Here is a 22,403-nt window from a genome sequence, read left to right as displayed (position 1 = left end):
ATTTATTGGTGGAAACAAGTCACTAAATCCAGTCCTCATTCAAGGGAAGAGGGATTAAGCCCCTCTCTTTAAAAAAAAAAAAAAAGTTTGTTTTGAGAGAGAGAAAGTGCATGTGGGGAGGGACAAAGAGAGAGAGATATCTTAAACCAAAGTCAGATGCTTAACCGACTGAGCCACCCAAGTGCCCCTTAAGTCCCCCTCTTAAGGGAAGGATCAAGTAATTTATGGACATATTTCAAAATCATGAAATATAACAAGACATGCCAACAAGCTGGTGAATTAGTGTCACCAATTCAAAAAGGCTCATGTAAATCTCTGCACAAGAAAACTAGAATTGTCCTGAAATCTTGCAGCTTTTATATGAAGTAACTTGAGGTTTTCCCAAATGTGACAACAGTGCTACAAATTTCCATGGTGTAACTGATGACAACTTGGGAAGATGAAAGAAACATTTCCAAGCTAGCATTTGAACTATTTCTGATGGATTGAACTATTTTTCAATCAATCATGCTGGAGAAAAGGTCATTTGTCTGTTCTCTCTATAGAGAATATTTTGAAATTATTGTAGGGCTTGGTGTGGGAGAAATGGGCATAAGTGGTCAAAGGTACAAATTGCTAATAATAAAATAAATAAGTTCTGGGAATGATATTTAAAGCATGTTGACTATAGTTAACAATACTGTATTATATTTTTTCAAGTTGCTTATAGTAGATCTTAAAAGTTCTCATCATAAGGGGTACCTGGGTGGCTCAGTCAGTTTAGCCTCCAACTCCTATTTTCAGCTCAGGTAATGATCTCAGGGTTCATGAGTTTGAGTCCCAAGTCGGGTTCTGCACGGATGGTGTGGAGCCTGCTTGGGATTCTCTGTTTCCCTCTCTCTCTCTTCCCCTCCCCCACTTTCTCTCTCTCCCTCTCTCAAAAATAATAAATACACTAAAAAAAAGTCCTCACCATGAGAAGAAAATTGTAACTCTGTGTGGTTATGGATGTTAACTAGATTTATTGTGGTGATCATTTCATAATGTATATGAATATTGAATCATGAATATTCAACCTAAAACTAATATAATGTTATGTCAATTATATCTTATACAAAAATAGAAAAAAAATCACAGTGTTCTGCACTATTAAAGTTTTTTGTAATTTTTTTAAAAATTTTTTTATGTTTATTTATTTTTGACAGAGAGAGAGAGAGAGAGAGAGACAGAGCATGAGCAGGGGAGGGGCAGAGAGCGAGGGAGACAGAATCTGAAATAGGCTCCAGGCTCTGAGCTGTCAGCACAGAGCCCAACGAGGGCTTGAACTCAAAGACTGCAAGATCATGACTTGAGCCAAAGTTAGACACTCAACTCACTGAGCCACCCAGGCGCCCTTTTAAATTTTTTTAATGTTTATTTATTTATTTTTTTTAATTTTTTTTCAACGTTTTTTAATTTATTTTTGGGACAGAGAGAGACAGAGCACGAACGGGGGAGGGGCAGAGAGAGAGGGAGACACAGAATCGGAAACAGGCTCCAGGCTCTGAGCCATCAGCCCAGAGCCCGACGCGGGGCTCGAACTCACGGACCGCGAGATCGTGACCTGGCTGAAGTCGGACGCTTAACCGACTGCGCCACCCAGGCGCCCCAATGTTTATTTATTTTTGAGACAGAGAGAGAGCACAAGCAGGCGAGGGGCAGAGAGAGAGAGGGAGAGAGAGAATTCCAAGCAGGCTCTGCATAGAGCCCCACTCGGGGCTCGATCCAGGAACTGTGAGATCATGACCTGTGCCAAAATCAAGAGTTAGATGCTTAACAGACTGAGCCGCCCAGGCGCCCCTGCACTGTTCAAGTTTTATTCCCAACACCTGGACACACACAAAATCATAGTCATAGAGGTGACCGAAGAGTATACAGTGAAAAAAAGACGTAGGAGTATTACAGAAGTGTGCAAGGTTGTTAATTAATAAAAATATTGTAGTATTTTCAGGATTCTGTGCTGACATCATGGGTGAGCAACCAATGCAGTTTCAGGGGACAGAAGGGCCCTTCAGTCAAGCCTGATGCTCTGCAGTCACCGTCTTCAAAATCTTAATAATTTTATCTTTGAATTGGTGTTTTGCAGGTGAGGTCCTGTGGCACAATGGGATACACAGCAGAGACTTGGAACCTCGATTCCTGCCTTGCTCTAGTCTTGCTGCCTTTTTACCTCCCCAGGATGGGTTCTAAACTGCCTGCTCCCCTGTGCCCTGGCACCCTCCACTTAGGAAGTGGTGCAGGTACAGGGTGGGTCCGGCTGGGTCAGCGTGGGTCTGGTTGAACTGATGTGCCCTGTAGCCTCTCTGAGCAGAGTACGGCAGGTGGCCATCCAACCATTTGGTGGCCAACCCATAAGGGGCAAGCCTGTCACCTTGCCCTGATCCAGGCACTTTGTGTGTCCTAGTACTGAGGTTGCGATACCCTGGAGGGTTGCCCTCTGCCTGTGGGTTGAGCATGGAAAGGGGAGCTGCCTGGCTTGCCCTCCCTGCCCCAGGAATGTCAGCTGGCTGAGGAGGGAACCAGCAGCCAGTCATCAGGCCCAGGCGCACACACCACTGGAGTCCAGGACGGGCCCTGCCTCACATGAGTGGTGGCACTGGCCCCTCCAGTAATTCCATGCCCAAAGATGCCCTCCCTGGCCTGCTCTGTGCCTTGGGGACCCCCCTTCATCCTTCCAACCTTCCTGGGTCTGGCCTGTGTTCATCTCTCTGGCCGGCTCTGGGACAAGTCGTGAAACAGCAATTGTGTTCTTTTGGCCACTGAGCATTGGAATTAAGTCTTATGGTATTTCCATTCAAAACTGACATGGTCCGATGTAAAGACAATCTGTAAAACTCATGATCACGACTGAAGGCTTTTTCTTCTTCAGAACATTAAATAGCAAACAGGAAACACCCCAAGAGAGACTGCAAAAGAAAGGGAAAAGCTTTATATTTTGCTTCCTTGAAACAGCATTTTCTTTTCCTGCCTTTGAACCGGGAACCCCACGTTTTCAGTTCGCACTGGGTTCCGCAAATTATGCAGCGGATCCAGCTTGTCAGTTTTGTTCTGTTTGTAATTTCCTGTGGTTCATTTTCTCACCCTACAGAAATGTTCACTTTTCCACCTAATTTTGCACTGTTCCTCAAAGAAACTCCCCAGAATGGTAAAAGCTTCAATCACCTCCCGCATAAGCCGCATCCTCCGCAGCACCCCCAATATCGACTTTATCTTGAGCGAATCCATCGCGGATTAATGTTTATTTTCCTCTTACACTTTTTCGTCCAGTAATCCTGCAGAGCTCTTAAGATCAATGGGGGGGGGGGGGGGGGGGGGAATCCCTTGCAAGGGAGTGTCATTTCAAAAATTAAAGGAAATCGCTGGCACCAGAGGGGGAGCCGGAAACCGACAGGGGGAAGTCGGCGAGGGGTCCGGGTCCTGGGGAGGGAGCCCCTGAGCAGGCGCTTCGGGCCCGGCCTGAGCTTGGACGCGTCTCCTTTAAGGGGCGGGTCCGGGGCGGGGCCTGGCTGCGGCCCGCCCTCCCAGACTGCCCCGCGCGCGCCGGCAGTTTGGCCACGTCCCTGGCCACGTCGCGCCCGCTCTCGCCATCTTCGCCGCTTCCTCTCAGGGGCCGCCGCTGCCGCCTGAGCCGCCGAGCCCCGGGGCCGCCGCGCCGACCGCCGCCGCCATGAACATCTTTCGGCTGACCGGGGACCTGTCCCACCTGGCGGCCATTGTCATCCTGCTGCTGAAGATCTGGAAGACGCGCTCCTGCGCCGGTGAGCGGCGGGCGACGTCCCGGAGAGGCTCGGGCGCCAGGCCGGGTCGCTCTGAGGACCCGCAGACCTCGGCCGCCCCGCGGCTCGCGGGCCTGCGGCGCCCGACACACCCCCCTCGACCGGCCCGGCGGGCGCCCGGACCCGGGGCGGGAGGGAACATTGCGTGGCGTTCAGGCCGGGCGGGGTGTCGCCGTGCTGGGCCCCGCGCGGCGCGGGGTCGACTCCCGAACTTGAGCGGTCGGGGCGGAGGAGGAGCCAGCCGGACTGCGCTGGGCCCCATTCTGTCGGAAAAGTTTGGATGGGGCGGGGGCCGGGGGAGTCCGGCTGGCGCGCCCCCACCCCCCGCCCGCGACTTTAATGGGTGCAGCACCGCGCCGGGGAGGGGGGAGGAGGGGGCGGGAGGGGCCGGAGGTGCGGGGAGCCCGCGAATCAATGGGACGGGAGGGAGGAGGATGGGCAGGACCGCGGCCCGCTCGGCCTGACGTGGCAGCCAGGCCAGCCCGGGAGGTGGAGCGGGCGCGGGGAGGTCACCCCGCTCCCCACCCTTGCCCCTTCGACGACTGGCCTTTAGGTTAGGGTGTCGGGTCAGGCCTGTCCCTAGAGTGCCGTGGGCTTCACCCCAGCTCTGGGGTCCAGGATCACGCCCGCCACGGGAGGGGGGTGTGAGGAGGTCTCGTAAGTGAATTTCTTGGGGACCGTCAGTGCTGCTTTGAGAAACGAACTAGTTTGTCGAACTCCGAGTGCCTCCATCTAATAACGGGTTCTCTTAAGCCTGCGGCGCCGGGTACCGCCGAGGTCTCATGTGGTCTCCTGTAATTCTCACTCCACGTCACCAGTGAGCTGGCGACTCCCTCCTCTGGAGTACACATTTCATGCATGCATTGCCGGGAGGCAGCGAGACAAATCTTTCCCAGATCATAGCTGTGAAGTTTTACATCGCATTAACCCTGGAAGCGTAAGAGCGGCGAAGTTTTCAAGGATGTCTTAAAATGCAGTGTGGCCTTTAAACGTGTTTTTGATGCCATGGCCTCAGTGAAATAAGTTGAGTGCAAGAGCTAAATGTTTGCAGAGGCCGTAAGAGACGGGGAGTCCTAAAGGACCTGGGTGGCAGAGATCCCGTTTACCTGATTGATTTCTGAAATTGCCCCATCTAGAGTAACACCCTGCATCTTTGCTGTCTTCAGGAGTCACCTATCTCCCCAGAACATACCCGAGATGGAGGAAGTAAGCAAAAGCAAAAGAGACCTTTGAGCGATCAAAATGGATATTACAAAGTCCATGTACCGAAACCGGTGTTGTCTGGCCTGGAGGTGATCTCGCGTTTCGTACCTGTTCTGAGAGGTTCAGCTGTATGATTTCCAGTTAAAGCAAAGTAATTGCAGCAGTTGTGATAGCTGGCACCGAAGCACTTGCTGTGCGTTAGGTAGGACGCTAACTGCTTGATCTAGCTTATCCCACCTAGTCTTTAATCCTAGAGCCAAGTGCTGTTGTCCCCGTTCTGTGGAGGAGGGAACTGAGTCTTAAGGGAGATGAGGAAATTGGTGGCAGAGCCAGGATTGAAACACAAGCAGCGTAGCTCACAGTGAAGGCTTTTGAATCAATGTCCATTTTGGCCTAAGTAATGTTAGTTCAAACGTTTGATGCAGACCGGTAGTTTAGGTCATGTTTTTGTTGCGTTCAGGAAATTTTTTTCTCCTGCTTTAGTGAAATATGGTTGACACAGAACATTGTACTAGTTTTGGGTGTGCAACAGCGATTTGATGTATGTATATATTGTGAAATGGTCACAACAAGCTTAGTTAATTAACATCCGTCACCACACATAACCATTTTTTTTCTCGTGATCAGAACTTTTAAGGTCTACTCTCCTGTGAACTTTCAAATATACAATACAGTGTTGTTAACTGTAGTCATTGTGCTATACCTTCATCCCCAGGTCTCATTTTATAACTGGAAGTTTGTACCTTTCAGTCACCTGTACCCATTTCATCCACCCCTCAGCCTGAAAATACTACTTTTAATCTTGATTTTTGCTCCAAAATTTTTGTATGAGTCCCTTCATCTTTCACATATTTCTCAGAAACCTGTTCTCTATCAAGTCCTTAAGTGCAGAAGCATGTTGTCTCTTAAATATGTATCTAAACTAAGATGTTGGGGAGAAGCTACTGCACCTCCAGGTGTAGAATTTTTTTTTTTTATGTTTATTTTTTGAGAGGGAGAGTGTGAGCAGGGGAGGGGCAGAGAGAGAAAGGGAGAGAATCCCAAACAGGCTCCACACTGTCAGCACAGAGCCAGCTGTGGGGCTCGAACTCACGAACCGTGAGATCATGACCTGAGCTGAAATCAAGAGTCGGACACTTAACCGAATGAGCCACCCAGGCCCCCAGGTATAGAATTCTTAAGGAAACCTTGAGTTATATAGAGAAAGTGAGAGGGTTTGCTATTTTGTTCATTTTTTAATATTCACTATTTTCATTTGGGAAATGTAGGAGCATTTAGGAAAACTGAAAATATTTCTGCCAAAATAATAAAGAAGATAAATAGTTAAGTTCATGGGTGTTTGTCAAGTATTCCTACAATTTAATGCTCTAGTTATAGGGTATTATTAAGCTTCTCTTTGTTGGACTTAGGATCATTTTAGTTCTTATACATGAGATTCCTGGCCTTTTAAAAATCAGAATCACCAAGATGATTTATTCAGAGTTAAATGCTAAATTTGACTAGCTGCTTTGTTTTTCCATTCTAAATTATGAAAGTTGTTTAGAGGCTTTTGAACGAGTAAGAATTTGATAGGAGTTTCTCAAATAACTGGAATAAGAGACATGTACATTCAGGTTGTGTTTCTCGCTTTGAAAATACTGGTATTGGGGTTCATTTTTAGGATTTTGGCACCTGTTCTGAACATGCCTGTAGCCAGAACCATGGGGCTTTTTCCCTTAGAGTAAGGGCTGAGATGGGTTAGTGAGGAAGCTGGAGATTCTGTTTTCCTGAGCATCTAATTTGAGAATGAGCACCTTAAAGGGCCTGTTTTAAAGTAGGGACAGGAGAGCTGATCTCAGCATAGCTGTGTTGAATTGGCAGTCTCCTGTGCCTTTGTCTGCCATTGTCATTATACAGGGGTGCCCGAATGAAATGTGACTTTTCTCATATGCTTGAACCTTCGTTGCAACCGGATCCACAGTATGTTGAAGTTATCACTATCCGTGTCCTAAACGCTGACCTGGATAGCCTTGGGAGAACAAGCCTTGGATTGTAGATGAAGAACTTCCTAGCAACATTTTCCTGTAGGCTGGCTGATAGTTATTAATAGCGCTCTATCTGTTGTGCTTAAATTACTAGTGGGGTCCTTCTCAGATCCATGACTCCCAGCAACCCTCTCCTAGTCTCTCCCCTCCCCCGCATCTACTGCTTTGATTGTTGTTAGCTGTGGTTATGTAGGTTGTCTTATAGACTTTTATCATACTAACATGACAGGAACATACAGTGTCCCTGCATTTCTCATGATTGGATAGCTTATAATTTTGAAGTACAGAATCTCATCTTTTATTGTGGTCATGGTGTACTTCACGAAGCTTTTGTATTACATGCCTAGCTCCCTCTTTGTAGCAGCTGTCACCTCTCTTCTTTTGAGTGCCAGTCTGTTGGCTAATCATTGCTCTCAAACATCTGTTGACCACCCACTGATTGCAAGGCACTGGGGACACAATTCAGAGCAGCTATCAAAGTCTCTGCTGTCGAGAAAGTTGCAATGGAGTTGAAATGAGACACATATAAAAAGATAAAAATAAAGGGTATTAAATATTAAACTGTGTAGACATTAAGGGTGCGTGGGTGGTTCAGTCGGTTAAGAATCTGACTCTTGATCTTGGCTCAGGTCATGATCTCACCATTCATGAGATCAAGCCCTGAGTCGGGCTCTGCACTGATGGCCTGGAGCCTGCTTGGGATTCTCTGTCTCCTCCTCTCTCTGCCCCTTCCCTGCTCTCTCTCTTGCACGCTCTCTTGCTCTGTGTCTCTCTCAATAAATAAATAAACATTAAAAATAAAAATAAACCATGTAGACAGTAAATCCAATAGGTGTGAAATGGCTAGAAGGATCCCAGAGAAAGGACCCTTGACTTCCTGGCAAGGAGTATGTAAGACCTATGTGAAGAAAAATATGAAACTTTCCTGGTGGACACAGAAGATGACCTGAGTGTATGTTCATACTGTGGTCCTGGATAGGACCAGGCAGGCTGATAACGAAGCAAGATGATTCATCTTCCCAAATTAATTTACTGATTCAGAATATCATCAAAGTTAAAAGACAGTAAACTGAGAGAAATAATCTGCAATATATCTAAGTGACAAAAAGTTAATATACATAATGAAACATTCCTACAAATACATATATATATATATATATATTTTTTTCAACGTTTATTTATTTTTGGGACAGAGAGAGACAGAGCATGAACGGGGGAGGGGCAGAGAGAGAGGGAGACACAGAATCGGAAACAGGCTCCAGGCTCTGAGCCATCAGCCCAGAGCCTGACGCGGGGCTCGAACTCACGGACCGCGAGATCGTGACCTGGCTGAAGTCGGACGCCCAACTGACTGCGCCACCCAGGCGCCCCTAAACATTCCTACAAAAAAAAAAAAACAAAAAAACAAAAAAAAAAACGGATAGAAAAATAGGCAAAGTTGGCAGTTCACAGAAGAATAACAGAAGGCCCGTTAATCATGAAAGAATGCCCAGCCTCACTAATAGAAACTTGGACAGTAAAACAGCAATGCATACCATCATTTGCCTGCTGGGTGGGAAAAGACATTCAAAACATCTAATATATGCAAAGGTGCAGAAGGGCATTCTCATCTGGTGTTCTTGAGTATGAAAATTGGCATAGCCTTCCTAGGGGAAATCAGCAAAACTTAAAGTTGACGTTTGTATATTTTATCCCAGCAGTTCTTAAGAAGCTGAACTACAGAAACCTATGTGCACAAACTATAGGTGTGAAGATGTTCCTTGTACCTAAGTATGTACAGAACACTGTTTATAGATAAAAAAGATGTTTGTGCAGTACTCATAAGAACAAAAATCATCAACAACCCAAATGTCCGTTAATGGAGTGGTTGCTCAAATGTTGGCACATTCACACTATGGAACATTATGCAGCCACTAACAAGAATGAGCTAGAAGTATTAACAGGGGAAGATAAGAGCTTAATTAAAAAAAAAAAGTAAAGTATAGAAAAAAACCCAGAAGGTAAATCTGAGATGTTAAGTTAAAAAAGCAAATTGTAGGAACCCCTGGCTGGCTTAGTTGGAGGAGCATGTGACTCTTTATCTCAGGATTGTAAATTGAAGCCCCACGTTGTATGTGGAGATTACATAAAAATAAAATCTTAAAAAAAAAAAAACAAAAAAAAAAACCTTTAAAAAAGTTGCAGAGCAAAAGATTGTATGGACCCATATTAAGGGGCAAACATATATGCAGGTACGTATACAAGCACATGTATAGAAAGGGGCTTTTAAAAAGCCTGGAAAGTTGCATTTAAAGTAGAGGTGGGAGGGATGTTAAAAGGTCCTTTTGCTTTTTATTACATATATTTTAACCCAGTTGAAATTTTTAATTAAATAGCATGTATTTCTTTGAAAACGAGAAAAACGACAAAACAGTACGTAGTAAGAGCTGTCATTTATCAAGCATTTGCAGTGTGGCAGGTATAATATAAAACACTTTTTCTCCAACAGTCCCATCGAGTTGTTAAGATTTGTCCCCATTTGACAGATGCAGAAAGTGAGGTGGGGGGGGCGATGTAGGTAATGGGCCCAGGCTTATCCTGTGTGTTCAGGGGTTGAGTTTGAACAGAGTCCATTTGGCTCCAGAGCCTCTTTTTCCCTAAGTCACAAGAGTTGTGTTATGCATCATTTCCTGACTATTAGCCTGCTGTTCCAGGGAAGGTTCATGGCCTTTAGGAGATAGGAGAGGATCGACTTCTTTAGAGACAGTGGGTCCAGAGTGGGGTGCCAGGGGCCCTTGTTGAATGCTGCCCTGCAAACTGTCCTGGTGCTTTGACCTGTGGGGCTTGGTCGCAGCTCAGCTGTTACCAGGACAGAAATAATTCTTGGGAAGCTTTTCTGTTTGGCTGAGGGTTCTGTTCTATAAACCAGTGGGAATATAAGAGAGTCAACTTTTAACCTGCAGCACAATTTAAAGTAATGTACACTGTAGTATATAGTCGTAGGATTTTATGAAACTTAACTTGGCCCAATGGGAAAAGACAGAAATGGTGTTAGGTTTAACGACTGATTTCAACATAACAAGTTCTACTCCTTAATACGGATATTTGGTGCATTTGGTATTGGGATGGCTGTTTCAGAAACATTTAGAGTGAGTATTGAGAGCTTGACCTGCTAGTATTCACATGCTTTGGTCTCAAAACAGGGAGAAAGTGACTGAGGGAGCCCCTCAGGCTTTGCAAGAGGTTCCCACCCACAAGGAGATTCCTGCCCCTGCCCCCTCTGTCTTCAGCTGGGATCCCTGCCATCTTGTGAAGACAGGACTGTTTTTCTGTTTTAAAGGGAAAGCTGCAGCTTGTTAATGAGGACCCCAGACCAGGACGAATGGGATAGAAGTGCACAAGTACATTCAGGTTTCCAGCACAGCAGTTCCTGCGTGGATTCTGCACCACGAGACAAGCTGCAGGCCACACGCCGCCTGTCTCTCTTCTCTCCTGCGCAGGGGGCTCTCCTACCCTCTGGTTGGCAGTAAATTAGGGCAGAGCCCAAAGAACATTGCCTATTTACAGTCATAGAGATGGTATGACTTGGAAACGCTTTGCAAGTGTTATTCCAAAATGAGAATTTACCCCATGACATGAAAATAAAACGAGGTTTTTTTTTTTTTTTTTTTTTTTTGACCATTTGTTCATTCATTCAGCAGGTATTTTCTTAGCCCTGCTGTGTGTCAAGCCCATTGCTGAGCACAGAGAATACAAAACAGAAAAGACATGACCCCAACCTTTGGAGATCTCCGTGTCTGTGGGGAAAGAGGGAAGACGGGCAACCAGATAATCACAGTGTATTTTATAAGACCGTTAATAGGAGCTAGGGCAGCAGCTGCTGGGAAGGGGTTCCCATTATGTACTTGCTGAATGAATAAACAGCACCAAGGGAGGTGTCTTCAAAGACAGCTTGCCAGGGGAAGTGATATGTGAATTGGGTCTCAAAAGGGAGTGGTAGAAACGATATGAGAGTCCTGGATTTTTGCTATCGGAATGCTGAAAATGGGGACAAAATCTCAAATGTATCTGGCTTCCAAAATTCCGTTAGAATAAATCCTTTATAATAAACTTGCCTGTATGTACCCTATAATTTTTTATTTAAAATGTTGGAGAGAACCATATAGGAAGTGAACTGGGAATTTCTCTCTCAAAGCCTCAACGGATCTCAAATGTGAACTGCATGTTCCCTTTCCTTTCCCCGCCCTTCTCTTCTCTCTGTCCCATGTCTCTTTGTGAATGACAGCTTCATTATTCTCCTTTGGAACATTGATCTTTGATAAGAAAAAGCAGCTCCCCATTACTGGGGAAGACTAAAAGGAGCAGAATGTCTGCATCTCCACCTTTGACCCTTGAAATTGGTTACTGTTGATCTAGAAGGAAGAGAGTCAACTTTTTCTTCAGTTTCTGTTTGGGTGTTTTGTAAATAGACTCAAACTACAAATGTTCATAGGTAGTAAGTAACATTCTTGTATCCAGGCTTTGAGTTTCAACAATGGGCAAAAGTGTTTCATAAAATATCATTTAAAAACAATGTGATTTGGGGGCACCTGGGTGGCTCAGTCGGTTAAGCATCCAACTTCTGCTCAGGCATGATCTCATGGTTCATAAGTTTGAGCCCCGTGTTGGGCTCTGCACTGACAGTGGGGAGACTACTTTGGGTTCTCTGTCTCCCTCTTTCTCTCTCTCAAAAATAAATTTAAAATTATTTAAAAAAATAAAAACAATGTGACTTTCACATCCATAGGAGTATTGCCGATAATTACGTGCAGCGACATTTCCACTAAATACATGCTTACTTAAATGTCTAATGGGGTGGGACGCCTGGGTGGCTCAGTCAGTTGGGCATTCGACTTCGGCTCAAGTCATGATCTCTCCGTCCGTGAGTTTGGGCCCCGCGTTGGGCTCTATGCTGACAGCTCAGAGCCTAGAGCCTGCTTCGGATTCTGTGTGTGTCTGTCTCTCTGCCCCTCCCCCGCTCATGCTCTGTCTCTCTGTCTCTGAAAAATGAATAAACCTTAAAAAATTTTTTTAAAACAATGTCTAATGGGGTGAAGTTTGCAACGTAGAGGAGGGTGGGTGGGTTCTGACCTGGAAAGATTCAGTTTTCTTCATGAATTCGCTCAATCTTCATCTGAAACCCATAGTTCACATCCTTTGTCACATAAATACCTGGCCACATACAGATGTCAGAAAAGCTTAGTGCACATGCTATGTGACCTTCGGTACTTCCCCCAGCTGAGTCTCCACGTGCCGCAAGAGCACTCTGGAGGTGGCCTGGTTGTTGGAGGTGGAAACAGATTCAAAGATTTTATTTATTTATTTATTTATTTATTTATTTATTTATTATTTTTGAGAGAGACAGAATGTGAGCAGGGGAGGGGCAGAGAGAGAGAGGGAGACACAGAATCTGAACCAGGCTCCAGGCTCCGAGCTGTCAGGACAGAGCCTGATGCGGGTCTCAAATTCACAAACTGTGAGATCATGACCTGAGCCAAAGTCAGGTGCCCCCAAACTTTTTTTAAAGTGCTGCTTTTGAGGACTGGCTGTAGTGGCAGGTTCCCACCCTTCTGTCGTTGCATCCGGCATCCACAGCAACATTTTTATGGTTGTATGACGAATCTAAGAGGTGGAATTTTTTTAAATGTTACCATGTCCAAGAAATGCTGCCCTCGCAAAGTAAGCCACCTTGGGAGGCCCTTCCACTGCCCCCGGGGGTTACTGCTCAGACTGTTACCTGAAGCAGTGCACCTAACTGGGTTCCTCATCTGCTTAATCGGGTTAGATTCCAACACCATCCCCTGAAGGATTTGTCACCATGAGATACATTGTTTTAAAGTGGAAAGAAAGATGCTAAAGGTAGCAGACCAGTTACAACACTAACAGCGGAATTAGGGAAATTATTCCTATCTAAAGTCTTTGAGAAATATAATGTTCATTTGAACAGTACACATCCTGGTATATTGGTGCTGGCATAATTAAGGCACTTTCGTAGTTACCTGGCATGATAAGACTGCACAGTGGTTAGAACCTCCCCGGAGGAGCGTGTTCAAAAATGTTAACTGGGAAAGAAAACAAAAAGAATGTTAAGTGAAAGGAAGAGTACAGCAGCTCTCGTTTACGGAGTCCTCCCAGACGTGAGCCACTGACCCTGGTGCCCACTCCCCACGTGTGCCCTTTCTGCAGTGTTCTCCACAGGAAACTGCCAGCTCCTCTCACAGACACTTTGCTAACACTCTCCTTTTGTTTCTTCAGGTATTTCTGGAAAAAGCCAGCTTCTCTTTGCACTGGTCTTCACAACTCGTTACCTGGATCTTTTTACTTCATTTATTTCATTATATAATACATCTATGAAGGTATGGTATGACAGCCAACAGAATGCATTTTATCCATGGTTCACAGGCTGATGGAAGCTATGAAGTTTGGGCCAGTGGCGTGCTTAAACGTCTTCTAGAGGGATGTCTAAACATGCTGTTCTCAACGTAAGCACTTTCAGACCACCTTGTATGTAGAAGTGGGAATAGTGTTATCACCAAGCATATTTTCTGTTTCAAAGCAGAATCTATTTAATTGAAGTGCTTTGCACTTAGAGATTTTTTAATCTTAAATTCCTTGAGTATGATAAACTTCTAAAGCTCTTGATAACCTGTGAGAAAGAGGGGTGACTATTATGTTTTCAAGCAGTGGGAAATTACAGACTCCCTGGGAAACCCAGCAGGTTGGTTCAGAGCTAGAAATGAAAGCCACCAGCGCTCCTCGCTGCAGTGCCTGTTTTGCTGTTGCGCGAGGGATTATGTGCAGGCTTCTCCTTTTTTTTTTCCTGTTAAATCCATGTTTTATAAACTTTATGGGCCATCTTTATTGCTTTTGCCATGCCTAAATAACATCCGTACCATCATTTACTTAGTGTGTTCTTAAAACCTTTTACCTTGTCCTAAGCATTAGTATCCATGGCGTTAGTGTCGTTATCCACATGAAAAAAAATGTGTAGTTATTAAAATGCAGAATGTTGGGGCGCCTGGGTGGCTCAGTCGGTTAAACGTCCGACTTAGGCTCAGGTCATGATCTCACGGTCCGTGAGTTCGAGCCCCGCGTCGGGCTCTGTGCTGACGGCTCATAGCCTGAATCCTGCTTCAGATTCTGTGTCTCCCCCTCTCTCTCTGACCCTCCCCTGTTCATGCTCTGTCTCTCTGTCTCAAAAATAAATAAACATTAAAAAAAAAAAATTAAAATGCAGAATGTTTGTGGACCTTTGGGGGTGCACGTGTTTCACTTGCAGAGGCCTCGGTTCCACACAGCCGTGAAACTTACACTTCCTGAACACCCACAGCACTGGCCCTCCCCTAGCGCTGAGGACAGGGCAGAAGCTAAGAAGGAAGGCCTACTGTCTGGTTGGCAAGGGTAGACCGATCATCCCAGCACCAAATGAATGACCGCAGTTTGGGATGGGTACTGGGAAGGAGAAGTATGGGGCTCTCACCTTGTGCAGGAGGAGTCTCATTTCTTCCCTCATTCGTTCTGCGTAGCTTACTGAGCACCTGTGTGCGGGGCCCTGTTGTCGGCGCTTGTCGGCACACCCGAGGAAGTAGCGTTTAAGCTGAAGCCTGTTGTGGCACTTGAAAAGCATTTTTTGTAAACACACGTAGGGGAGACAAAGAATGTATTTGGACCTGAGGTCTTTACTAAAAAGCAAATTTGAGTTACCTGTAATCATTCCATTCTTCATTACTAGGTGATGGGAGCCTCGTCATCAGGAAATAGTTTGCTTACTTAAAATGGCTAGGTCCCTGCCTGTCGTCCAGGCAAGTTAAAGCTGCAGGTATTAGAAGCGTGTGAGCAAGAATTTTCCTCCATTCTCCTCAGGATACGTAGCTTTAGAGGGCTCCTTCTTGTTTGATTCTAGTTTCCAGGCATGTCCTGAAAATCAGAGATGTGAGGGCCAAGTTTTATGTTCTCATGGCTTTGACTTTATTTATATTTATTTTGAGAGAGAGCACAGGAGTGGGGCAGAGAGAGGGAGGGGGGGAAAGAGAATCCTAAGCAGGCTTTGAGCTGTCAGCATGGAGCCTGATGCAGGGCTCGATCCCATGACCGTGAGATCATGACCTGAGGCGAAATCAGGAATCCGACGCTTAACCGACTGAGCTGCCCGGGCGCCCCTCATTGCTTTCACTTTAAAAGCCAAGCATTGGTGAGAGGAGACAACAGCTGCTTTCCCTGGTGGCCAGCGAAGCCTTTGCGGACATGATCTTGGCTGGCGGAAGGCCGGGTGCTGAGGAGGGACCTTGACATGACTTGGTTGGATGTTCTGCTGGAGGGGACTCTGTGTATAAATGTATATATATTTTGTTGATACATGTAGATGATATGTTATTTTATTCATATATACACACACACACATATTTGTATGTGGAGAGAACTCCTCACAATATAAGTAAGATATTAATCTTCCTTGATTTTTTTTTTTTTTTTGGTAGTTTGGTATATGGGTATGACCAATTTTAATACCTTGTTGGCTATTTGCAAATATAATTTCATGATGAGGTGCTGGGGACAGTTTAGTGTCTTTGTTTCGTTGTTAAGCATATGACAGGGTTTGATGATTGCTCTCCTTTTCCTGTTAAGTCCTTTGCCCAGATGTTTCCTCATTAGGTTTCACCAGGTGGTTTTCCCAGGGATAAGGAGTCCCAGGCAGTGTAGCTGATACCCCAGTCGTTCCTATCCATAAGCTAAACCTGCCCTGGTTCTTGGGCCTAAAGTTCCACATCCCGAAAATTGCTATAATTTCAAAATATCAGACTTTTCCTTTGGGTTGGATGAATATATGGTGTTTGGCCTTTTGAACGTGGAAGAACATAACTGGGTTGTAAGCCTTTGAACAGCTGTACCTCTATGGGAGCTCCCTTGCGCAGGCAGCTTTTGGTTTTGCTTTTGTTATGTTACCAGACAAAATTTCATAGAAATGATCTGACTTTTCTGTGTTAAAGTAACACACTGTCAGCAAAAATGGTCATTGTAAAGTCAAATGTGAGTTACATGGTATCTTATCTTTACACAAGCACTAGCGGAGGGGGCGTGTGCTCGTTTTGAACTGCATTGAGTGAACTTTGTGTTCGTTTTTTTTTCTTAAGCTGCTAATAGTTTGAAGTGAGATTAAAAATACACGCTTTGGCGGTTTCTTACAAAGTTAAATGTATACTTTTAACATAAGATCAGCAATCCCATTCCTAGGTATTTACCCAAGAGTAATGAAAACTTAGTTTCATACAGATGCCTGTACGTACATGTCCCTAGCAACTGTATCTCCCGTCCATCAAGCTGGACACGACCCACCTGTCCTGTAACTCGTGCATGGACGGACAGACTGTGGTAACACGCACGCAGTGAGCCGCTCCTGGGCAGCAGAAGAGAGCCGTGGTTACTACACGCGGCGGCATGGTTGGATCAAGAATGCATTAGCTGCGTGAAAGAAGCGGAGACATACCATACGATTCCATTTATGTGGCATTCTGGAAAAGGCAAAAACTGTGGAAACCAAGAATAGATCAGTTATAAAAAAAATAAAGAAAGAACAGATCAGTTATCGCCAGAGGTTGGGCCTGAGGGGGGAGGGCTTGACTCCAAAGGCGCGGCATGAGGGGGTTTTGGGGGGTCACAAGATAGAACTACTCTGTGTCTTGATCGTGGTGGTGGTTATATGACTCAGAAGTATACACCCCCAAAAAATGAAGTTTATTGTCTTTAAGCCTCAAAATAAAAAAGCTAAAGAAGTAAATCTTGCCTTTCTGAGCATACGAATGATGTAGAAGGAAGCCAAGGGAGTTGGAACCGCCGTGAAGTATCCGTGACCTGGTGCTTTTCTCGTTCTTAGCTCATCTATATCGCCTGCTCCTACGCCACGGTGTACCTGATCTACATGAAATTCAAGGCGACCTATGACGGAAACCACGATACCTTCCGAGTGGAGTTCCTGGTGGTCCCCGTGGGAGGTCTCTCCTTTCTAGTCAATCATGATTTCTCTCCTCTTGAGGTGAGTCAGGGGGCTAGTTAGTGGGCATATCTCCTTCCCCAGGGAAATAGCTGTGTTTGCAGATAACGTGGGACGGTTCTGTTTCGCTTGTGTCTTCTGTTTGGCAAGCTTCTGGGGCAGCATATACTATTTGGTGTAAATAAGTCAACAGACGGGAATAAAGCCCCCAGGTATTTGGGTGTCTGCTGATGGATTATTGCCAGATTCTCCCCTAGAACATAAAGTAGGCGTCTGCAGTAGTGAGCGCAGTGCCTTGCCTATCCGAGTGCTGGAAGAACGTGATCTTCTCTCCACTCTGACCCAGCTTTTGTTTCCTCTTCACGTAAGGGTGTCGTGCATGGATACCATGTGCGAATCCCCTCGGCAGCCTTGCTGCGCTCTGGCGTTTAGGGGGAGTGGTTGGCATGGCGCCCTGCGCTGCACAGAGCCGTGCCTGCTCCTAGGTGCCTCGCCCTTCCCTTCGTGTCTTGGGGAAACTGCCGCTCATGGATTCAGACACTCAGGGCTCCCCGCGAGGCCTTCTGTCGTCGGCATGAATAAAGTGCCGTGTGGGACAGAGAGTTTGCATAATTACAATTCCCATTACTTGCCCCTTTGATTTAGCCACACCGAAAAAGCCTAAAGAATAAGAAAGATGGTGAGAATCTTGAGATCCTCTGGGAAGGAGACCAGCTGGTGAGGCAGACCAGCAGTGGGAAAGGGGTGGCCCCGGCTGTCAGCGTCGTGCGCCCCGGCAGAGAGCAGCGTTCACTCGGGAGCCTAGATTCGCAGTGGGTCAGGCTTATCCGGGAGAAACGTGTCTGTAGATTCACAGAAAATTGTACAGGGAAGGAGATGTTGGAGAGACGAGGTCATGAAAATTCACACCGGCCGAGGCGTCCAGTTACCCAGCCTGTCATTGGGAGTGTCGTGCCTCTTAAATGTAGCTAAAGTTTCTGTGATTTATCACCTGCTAAGCTACTCCGTTTGTGCTCAGATGCCCAGACTGCTGTTTGAGCTGCTCCACGATAAAGCAAGCGTATTTCCCGTGAGCTCACGGTGGGTACTGACCGAAGCTTGCGGTTTCTCTTACAGATTTTGTGGACCTTCTCCATCTACCTGGAATCCGTGGCTATCCTTCCCCAGCTCTTCATGATCAGCAAGACAGGGGAGGCGGAGACCATCACCACCCACTACCTGTTCTTCCTGGGCCTCTACCGCGCGCTCTATCTCGTCAACTGGATCTGGCGCTTCTACTTCGAGGGCTTCTTTGACCTCATTGCTGTGGTGGCCGGCGTCGTCCAGACCATTCTGTACTGCGACTTCTTCTACTTGTACATCACAAAAGGTACCTCGGCCTACGTGCTCCCCGCCCTGTTCCTCCCGCCGCGTGTTTTCAGGAGCGACCTGGTCCAGCACGCTCCTAATATGGCACTCGCTCCAAAAGCACAGCTCGTTTCAGAAAAACATTTTAACGACCATCCAATAAAATTCTGGATCAAGGTTTTCAGCCTTTTTGCTTTTCCGAGCTTTATTGTTTTTCTGTGACAGCATGTTTTTATTGTAAAAAATTTAATTAGCTTTCATCATTCTGAAAGCAGTCACCTGAAACCCTAGCACTCAGAGATAGTTGCTGTTAATGTTTCGGGAAATGTAATTCCTGATGTGTCTATGTGTATACACAGATGGCGGATTTTTACAATATACGTGCTATTCTGTAATCTGGGTTTCCTTCCCCACTTACATTTTTTCAAGTCAGTAGATAGAAATCTACGTAGTTTTCAGTAGCCATAGACTATTTCGTTATGTGTATTACCATAATTTACTTACTCAGCCCCCTGTTCGTGGGTATTCAGGCTGTTACTCATTAGCTGCTATTAAAATCCAGTGCTTAATCGGTATCTTTGTATATATACATTGTCCCATTTATGTGAATATAGGACATGCAAATGTCACAATAATCTGATGGGGGGGGGGGAAAGACATATTTATGCATGTGCACACAGATGTAAGCATACAGTTTTAGGGGATTCAGGAACCCCTGAAACGCAGCCACTGACCCAGGCTAAGAACCCTTGCTAAACAGCTATACGGTATGATTCCTAATGGCTAGATATAAGAGCACATAGATCTGCTCTCTTTTTTAACCTCCAATATTTCATAGACTTTTATACATAGTAACAGTTACATTTTAATATATGTTGAATCAGGGGAGAAAGTCATAAAACGCTGCTGTGAATTTGGTGACAATTTCAATCGAATGTGTGTTTCTTAAATTCACTTGCTGTGGCATTGAGGTACATGAAGAAATTTCGAGTGTATGTGTGCATGACGTATTCATAGCTCAGAGGGTTCTGTTTATTGACACCAAAATCAAGTGGTTGTTGGCGCCAAAAGCTTGTCTCCTTGGACCTTATTCTGTAGTGTCTTGAGTGTGACAGGCCTCTGGGAACGGGAAAAAGGAAACTTTAAGCTTATCAATAGCAGTAACCTTTTGTTTTCTCTTCCTCTCTTTAAAATCCTAGTACTCAAGGGAAAGAAGCTCAGTCTGCCAGCGTAAGTGCCAAAGACCACCACCAGCATCTGTCCCTCAGGGTGCTCGGACAGAGTTCTTACCACAGCAAAGGCACAAGATGCTTGATACGGAAAATCAGAAACTTAACTCTTTTGTTCAGATAGTCATCAGTGGCTCTGTAGGAACCCCGAGGAAAAGAGCCAGAAGGTTTCTGTTTAATGCATCTTGCCTTATCTTTTTTTATTACTATGTACAAAGATTTTTTTACACAAAGGAACTTAATGCTGTATTAATAAATTCAGTGTGTAGTTTCAATTGGGGTAGTTCCAAAAGTGAAGATTTTGTGAGGAATAAGTGCAACCTTTTTTTTTTTTTTTAATTCTTTGAAATTGTTGATTCTTTGTGTCTGCAATGAAATTGTACTCCCTTGACAGTTGGTAGACTATATATTCTTCCATCTATCAAACTTGCATTCCACTATATTTATTTTTTGCCAAAAGATGAGTTATATTTGTTTGAAATCTGAGACACTATGTTGAATTTGGTATATCTGTTCAAATTTCTTCCCACCTAACGTGGACATCGTTCCTCGGACATGACAACACTACACGTAAGGCCGGTAAGGATGGCTTGCAAGTCTTCTGGTTTTCATTACCAAAATTTTAAGATTCTGAACGTAGAAGGAGTCAGGTTTGAGTCCCCAGTGGTGCCCGCCCTCTTCTCCTGCTAAGAAGAGTCAGTGTGAGACTGTCCCGAGGATGTCGAAGAACTTGGTGGACGGGGGTTCTAGGCCGCTTGCCACCCAGGTGTGGGATGTGAGGGACGTTGATTATGTCCTCTGAGGAACGGAACCCAAGCAGTCACCTGTCACCTTTATTTTCACTTTCAAAAGATTACTACAACCATGTCCATGCTCAGATTCACACAGTTTTTCGTATCACTTTTGGGTAGTAAATTGATTTACGTTTTTTTCTTAACTGGCAGCACCAATTGCCATTCCTTATACTCTTTAGATTTTTTTTGTTTTTGTTTTGTTTTTACTGAGCTCTTGCATGATTTATCTTGTTACCATCCTAAATAAACATGTTATTAAACATAGAACAAATTGTCTTCTATGTCAGGATGACTTTTTTCATTTTTTGATTGGCTACAAAAGCTCAATATAGGGCCATAAACATTTACTGTCCACTAATGAATCTAAAACTATCTGTATTTTGAGGAAAAATTGGAGTTTTTCCTCCTGATTTTGCTGTTTTATTGATCTGCTACATTTTTTTGATTTTATGCAAAAGCATATGACTTTGTTTTTATGTGATGCACCATAAAATGTTGAAGTGTTGAATACTAACAGTGCTTACTACAGGATGTAGTATTTTTGCTTGCTGTATTAAAATAGTTTGTGGAAGAAGGGAGCTAGATGGGTTTTATTTTTATCTAGTGTGTCTCTTACCCTCTTTCTGAACTGGCAGTGTAACTGCATAGTTTAACCTCTTGTCTTTCTCTCTCATCTTGCTCCCTGCACTCCATGCCTCATGGTTTTGCTTTGGTGTATCCGTATGTTTCTAGCGTTCTAGTCTTGGTTTAGTTTGTTTTCATCCTCCCTGGAAGATTCTGAGAGCACAGAGGAAGGGTGGGAAACCGCCACAGAAGTGGAGCAGACTGCTTGCTGCCCACACTGGGGGTGGGTGGGAGGCTCACACTGTTTTTGTGCATGTAAATCAAACACGAGCTGGGACCACTTGGGGGAGAGCATAGTGCAGACGACAAGATCTGGGACCTCAGCAGGCCGCCTGGCTTGGGAAGTATCAACGCCTTCTCTAGTCACTGTGCCCACGTAAAAATAAAGCCGGCCAAGATGGGACCACCATTTTGTGGCCAACTAGGATGACATCTTCATAAATAGGGTGGCTGAGTGGGAGTGCGGGACTGGGGCCACGTCTCCGCACACATAGGAAACGAAGGCCTTGTATGATGCGCTTTATAAAGCACTGTTTCAGAGTCCCTTTCACGTCTCCAATAAAGGTTATCAGGTAATTATATTTTTTATCCAGGTGTTTTATTTGTGTGAATTTGTTTTAAAAGTGAAAGCATGAGAAATCCAGCAAAGTTAACCAGTTTGTCCACTGAGTGATCAGTCTGTGAAAAGCTGCTGGCTGTTTACAGGCGCAAATCCGTTCCCTGGTCCAGTTTAGCTGCTGTCAGAGTAACGTGTCCTGCTTCCTTGCAGTCTGGTCACGAGGGGAGTAAGTAGGTAGAGAAAAGGTTGGGGGGGGGGGGAGGGGAAGGTTGCAGGTGGAAACCCTTGGGAGAAGATCCAGTCCAGTTTTTCCCAAGATGCCACTAGGTTGGATGACTCCCTGGAAAGGTCAAGCAAAGATTTCCTTTCAATAGAAATCACAAGTGAGGGGCGCCTGGGCGGCTCAATCGGTTAAGCTTCCGACTTTGGCTCAGGTCATGACCTCGAGGCTAGTGGGTTCGAGCTCTAGCTCGGGCTCCATGCTGGCGATGCAGAGTCTGCTTGGGATTCTCTCTCCCTCTCTCTGCCCCTACTGTGCTCTCCTGCTTTCTCTCAAAATAAATAAATAAACTTTAAAAAAGTGGTTAAGGGCGCTTAGGTGGCTCAGTCGGTTAAGCGTCCAACTCGATTTTGGCTCAGGTCATATCTTATGGTTTGTGAGATTGAGCCTCTAGTTGGGCTCTGTGCTGATCGCGTGAAGCCTGCTTGGGATTTGGGATTCTCTCCCTCTCCCCCACCCCCCCAAATAAATAAACTTAAAAAAAAAAAAAATCCTAAGTGGTTAGTGGTAACCCTGAGTAAGAAAATCACAAGCTTTCACGAT

The 22,403-nt window shown here is 45.2% G+C and overlaps 1 protein-coding gene across 3 annotated transcripts; it reads left to right on the top strand.

Annotated features, from left to right (window-relative positions):
- Positions 1 to 3,566: 3,566 nt before the first annotated feature.
- KDELR2 (KDEL endoplasmic reticulum protein retention receptor 2) lies at positions 3,567 to 21,602 on the top strand. Of its 3 annotated transcripts, XM_049638935.1 has the most exons (5): positions 3,567 to 3,776; positions 13,295 to 13,395; positions 16,911 to 17,069; positions 18,144 to 18,396; positions 19,574 to 21,602. In XM_049638935.1, the coding sequence occupies exons 1-5, from the start codon at positions 3,686 to 3,688 to the stop codon at positions 19,606 to 19,608; spliced, it is 639 nt and encodes a 212-aa protein (XP_049494892.1). In that variant the 5' UTR covers positions 3,567 to 3,685; the 3' UTR covers positions 19,609 to 21,602. The 3 variants fall into 3 exon arrangements, with proteins under 3 accessions (XP_049494892.1, XP_049494891.1, XP_049494893.1); XM_049638934.1 differs by having other exon boundaries at positions 18,144 to 19,657; XM_049638936.1 differs by lacking the exon at positions 13,295 to 13,395 and adding an exon at positions 13,442 to 13,521 and having other exon boundaries at positions 3,702 to 3,776; positions 18,144 to 19,657.
- Positions 21,603 to 22,403: the final 801 nt, after the last annotated feature.

This window comes from Panthera uncia, chromosome E3 (genome assembly GCF_023721935.1).
Source record: "Panthera uncia isolate 11264 chromosome E3, Puncia_PCG_1.0, whole genome shotgun sequence".
Classification (NCBI taxonomy): Eukaryota; Metazoa; Chordata; class Mammalia; order Carnivora; family Felidae; genus Panthera; species Panthera uncia.
This window is presented reverse-complemented; position numbering and strand designations above follow the sequence as displayed.

Coding starts and splice junctions, on each gene's coding strand:
- KDELR2 (XM_049638934.1), top strand. CDS start 3,686: ATGAACATCTTTCGGCTGACCGGGGACCTGTCCCACCTGGCGGCCATT. Junction 3,777..13,294: donor GAAGACGCGCTCCTGCGCCG/GTGAGCGGCGGG, acceptor TTGTTTCTTCAG/GTATTTCTGGAAAAAGCCAG. Junction 17,070..18,143: donor ATGATTTCTCTCCTCTTGAG/GTGAGTCAGGGG, acceptor TTTCTCTTACAG/ATTTTGTGGACCTTCTCCAT.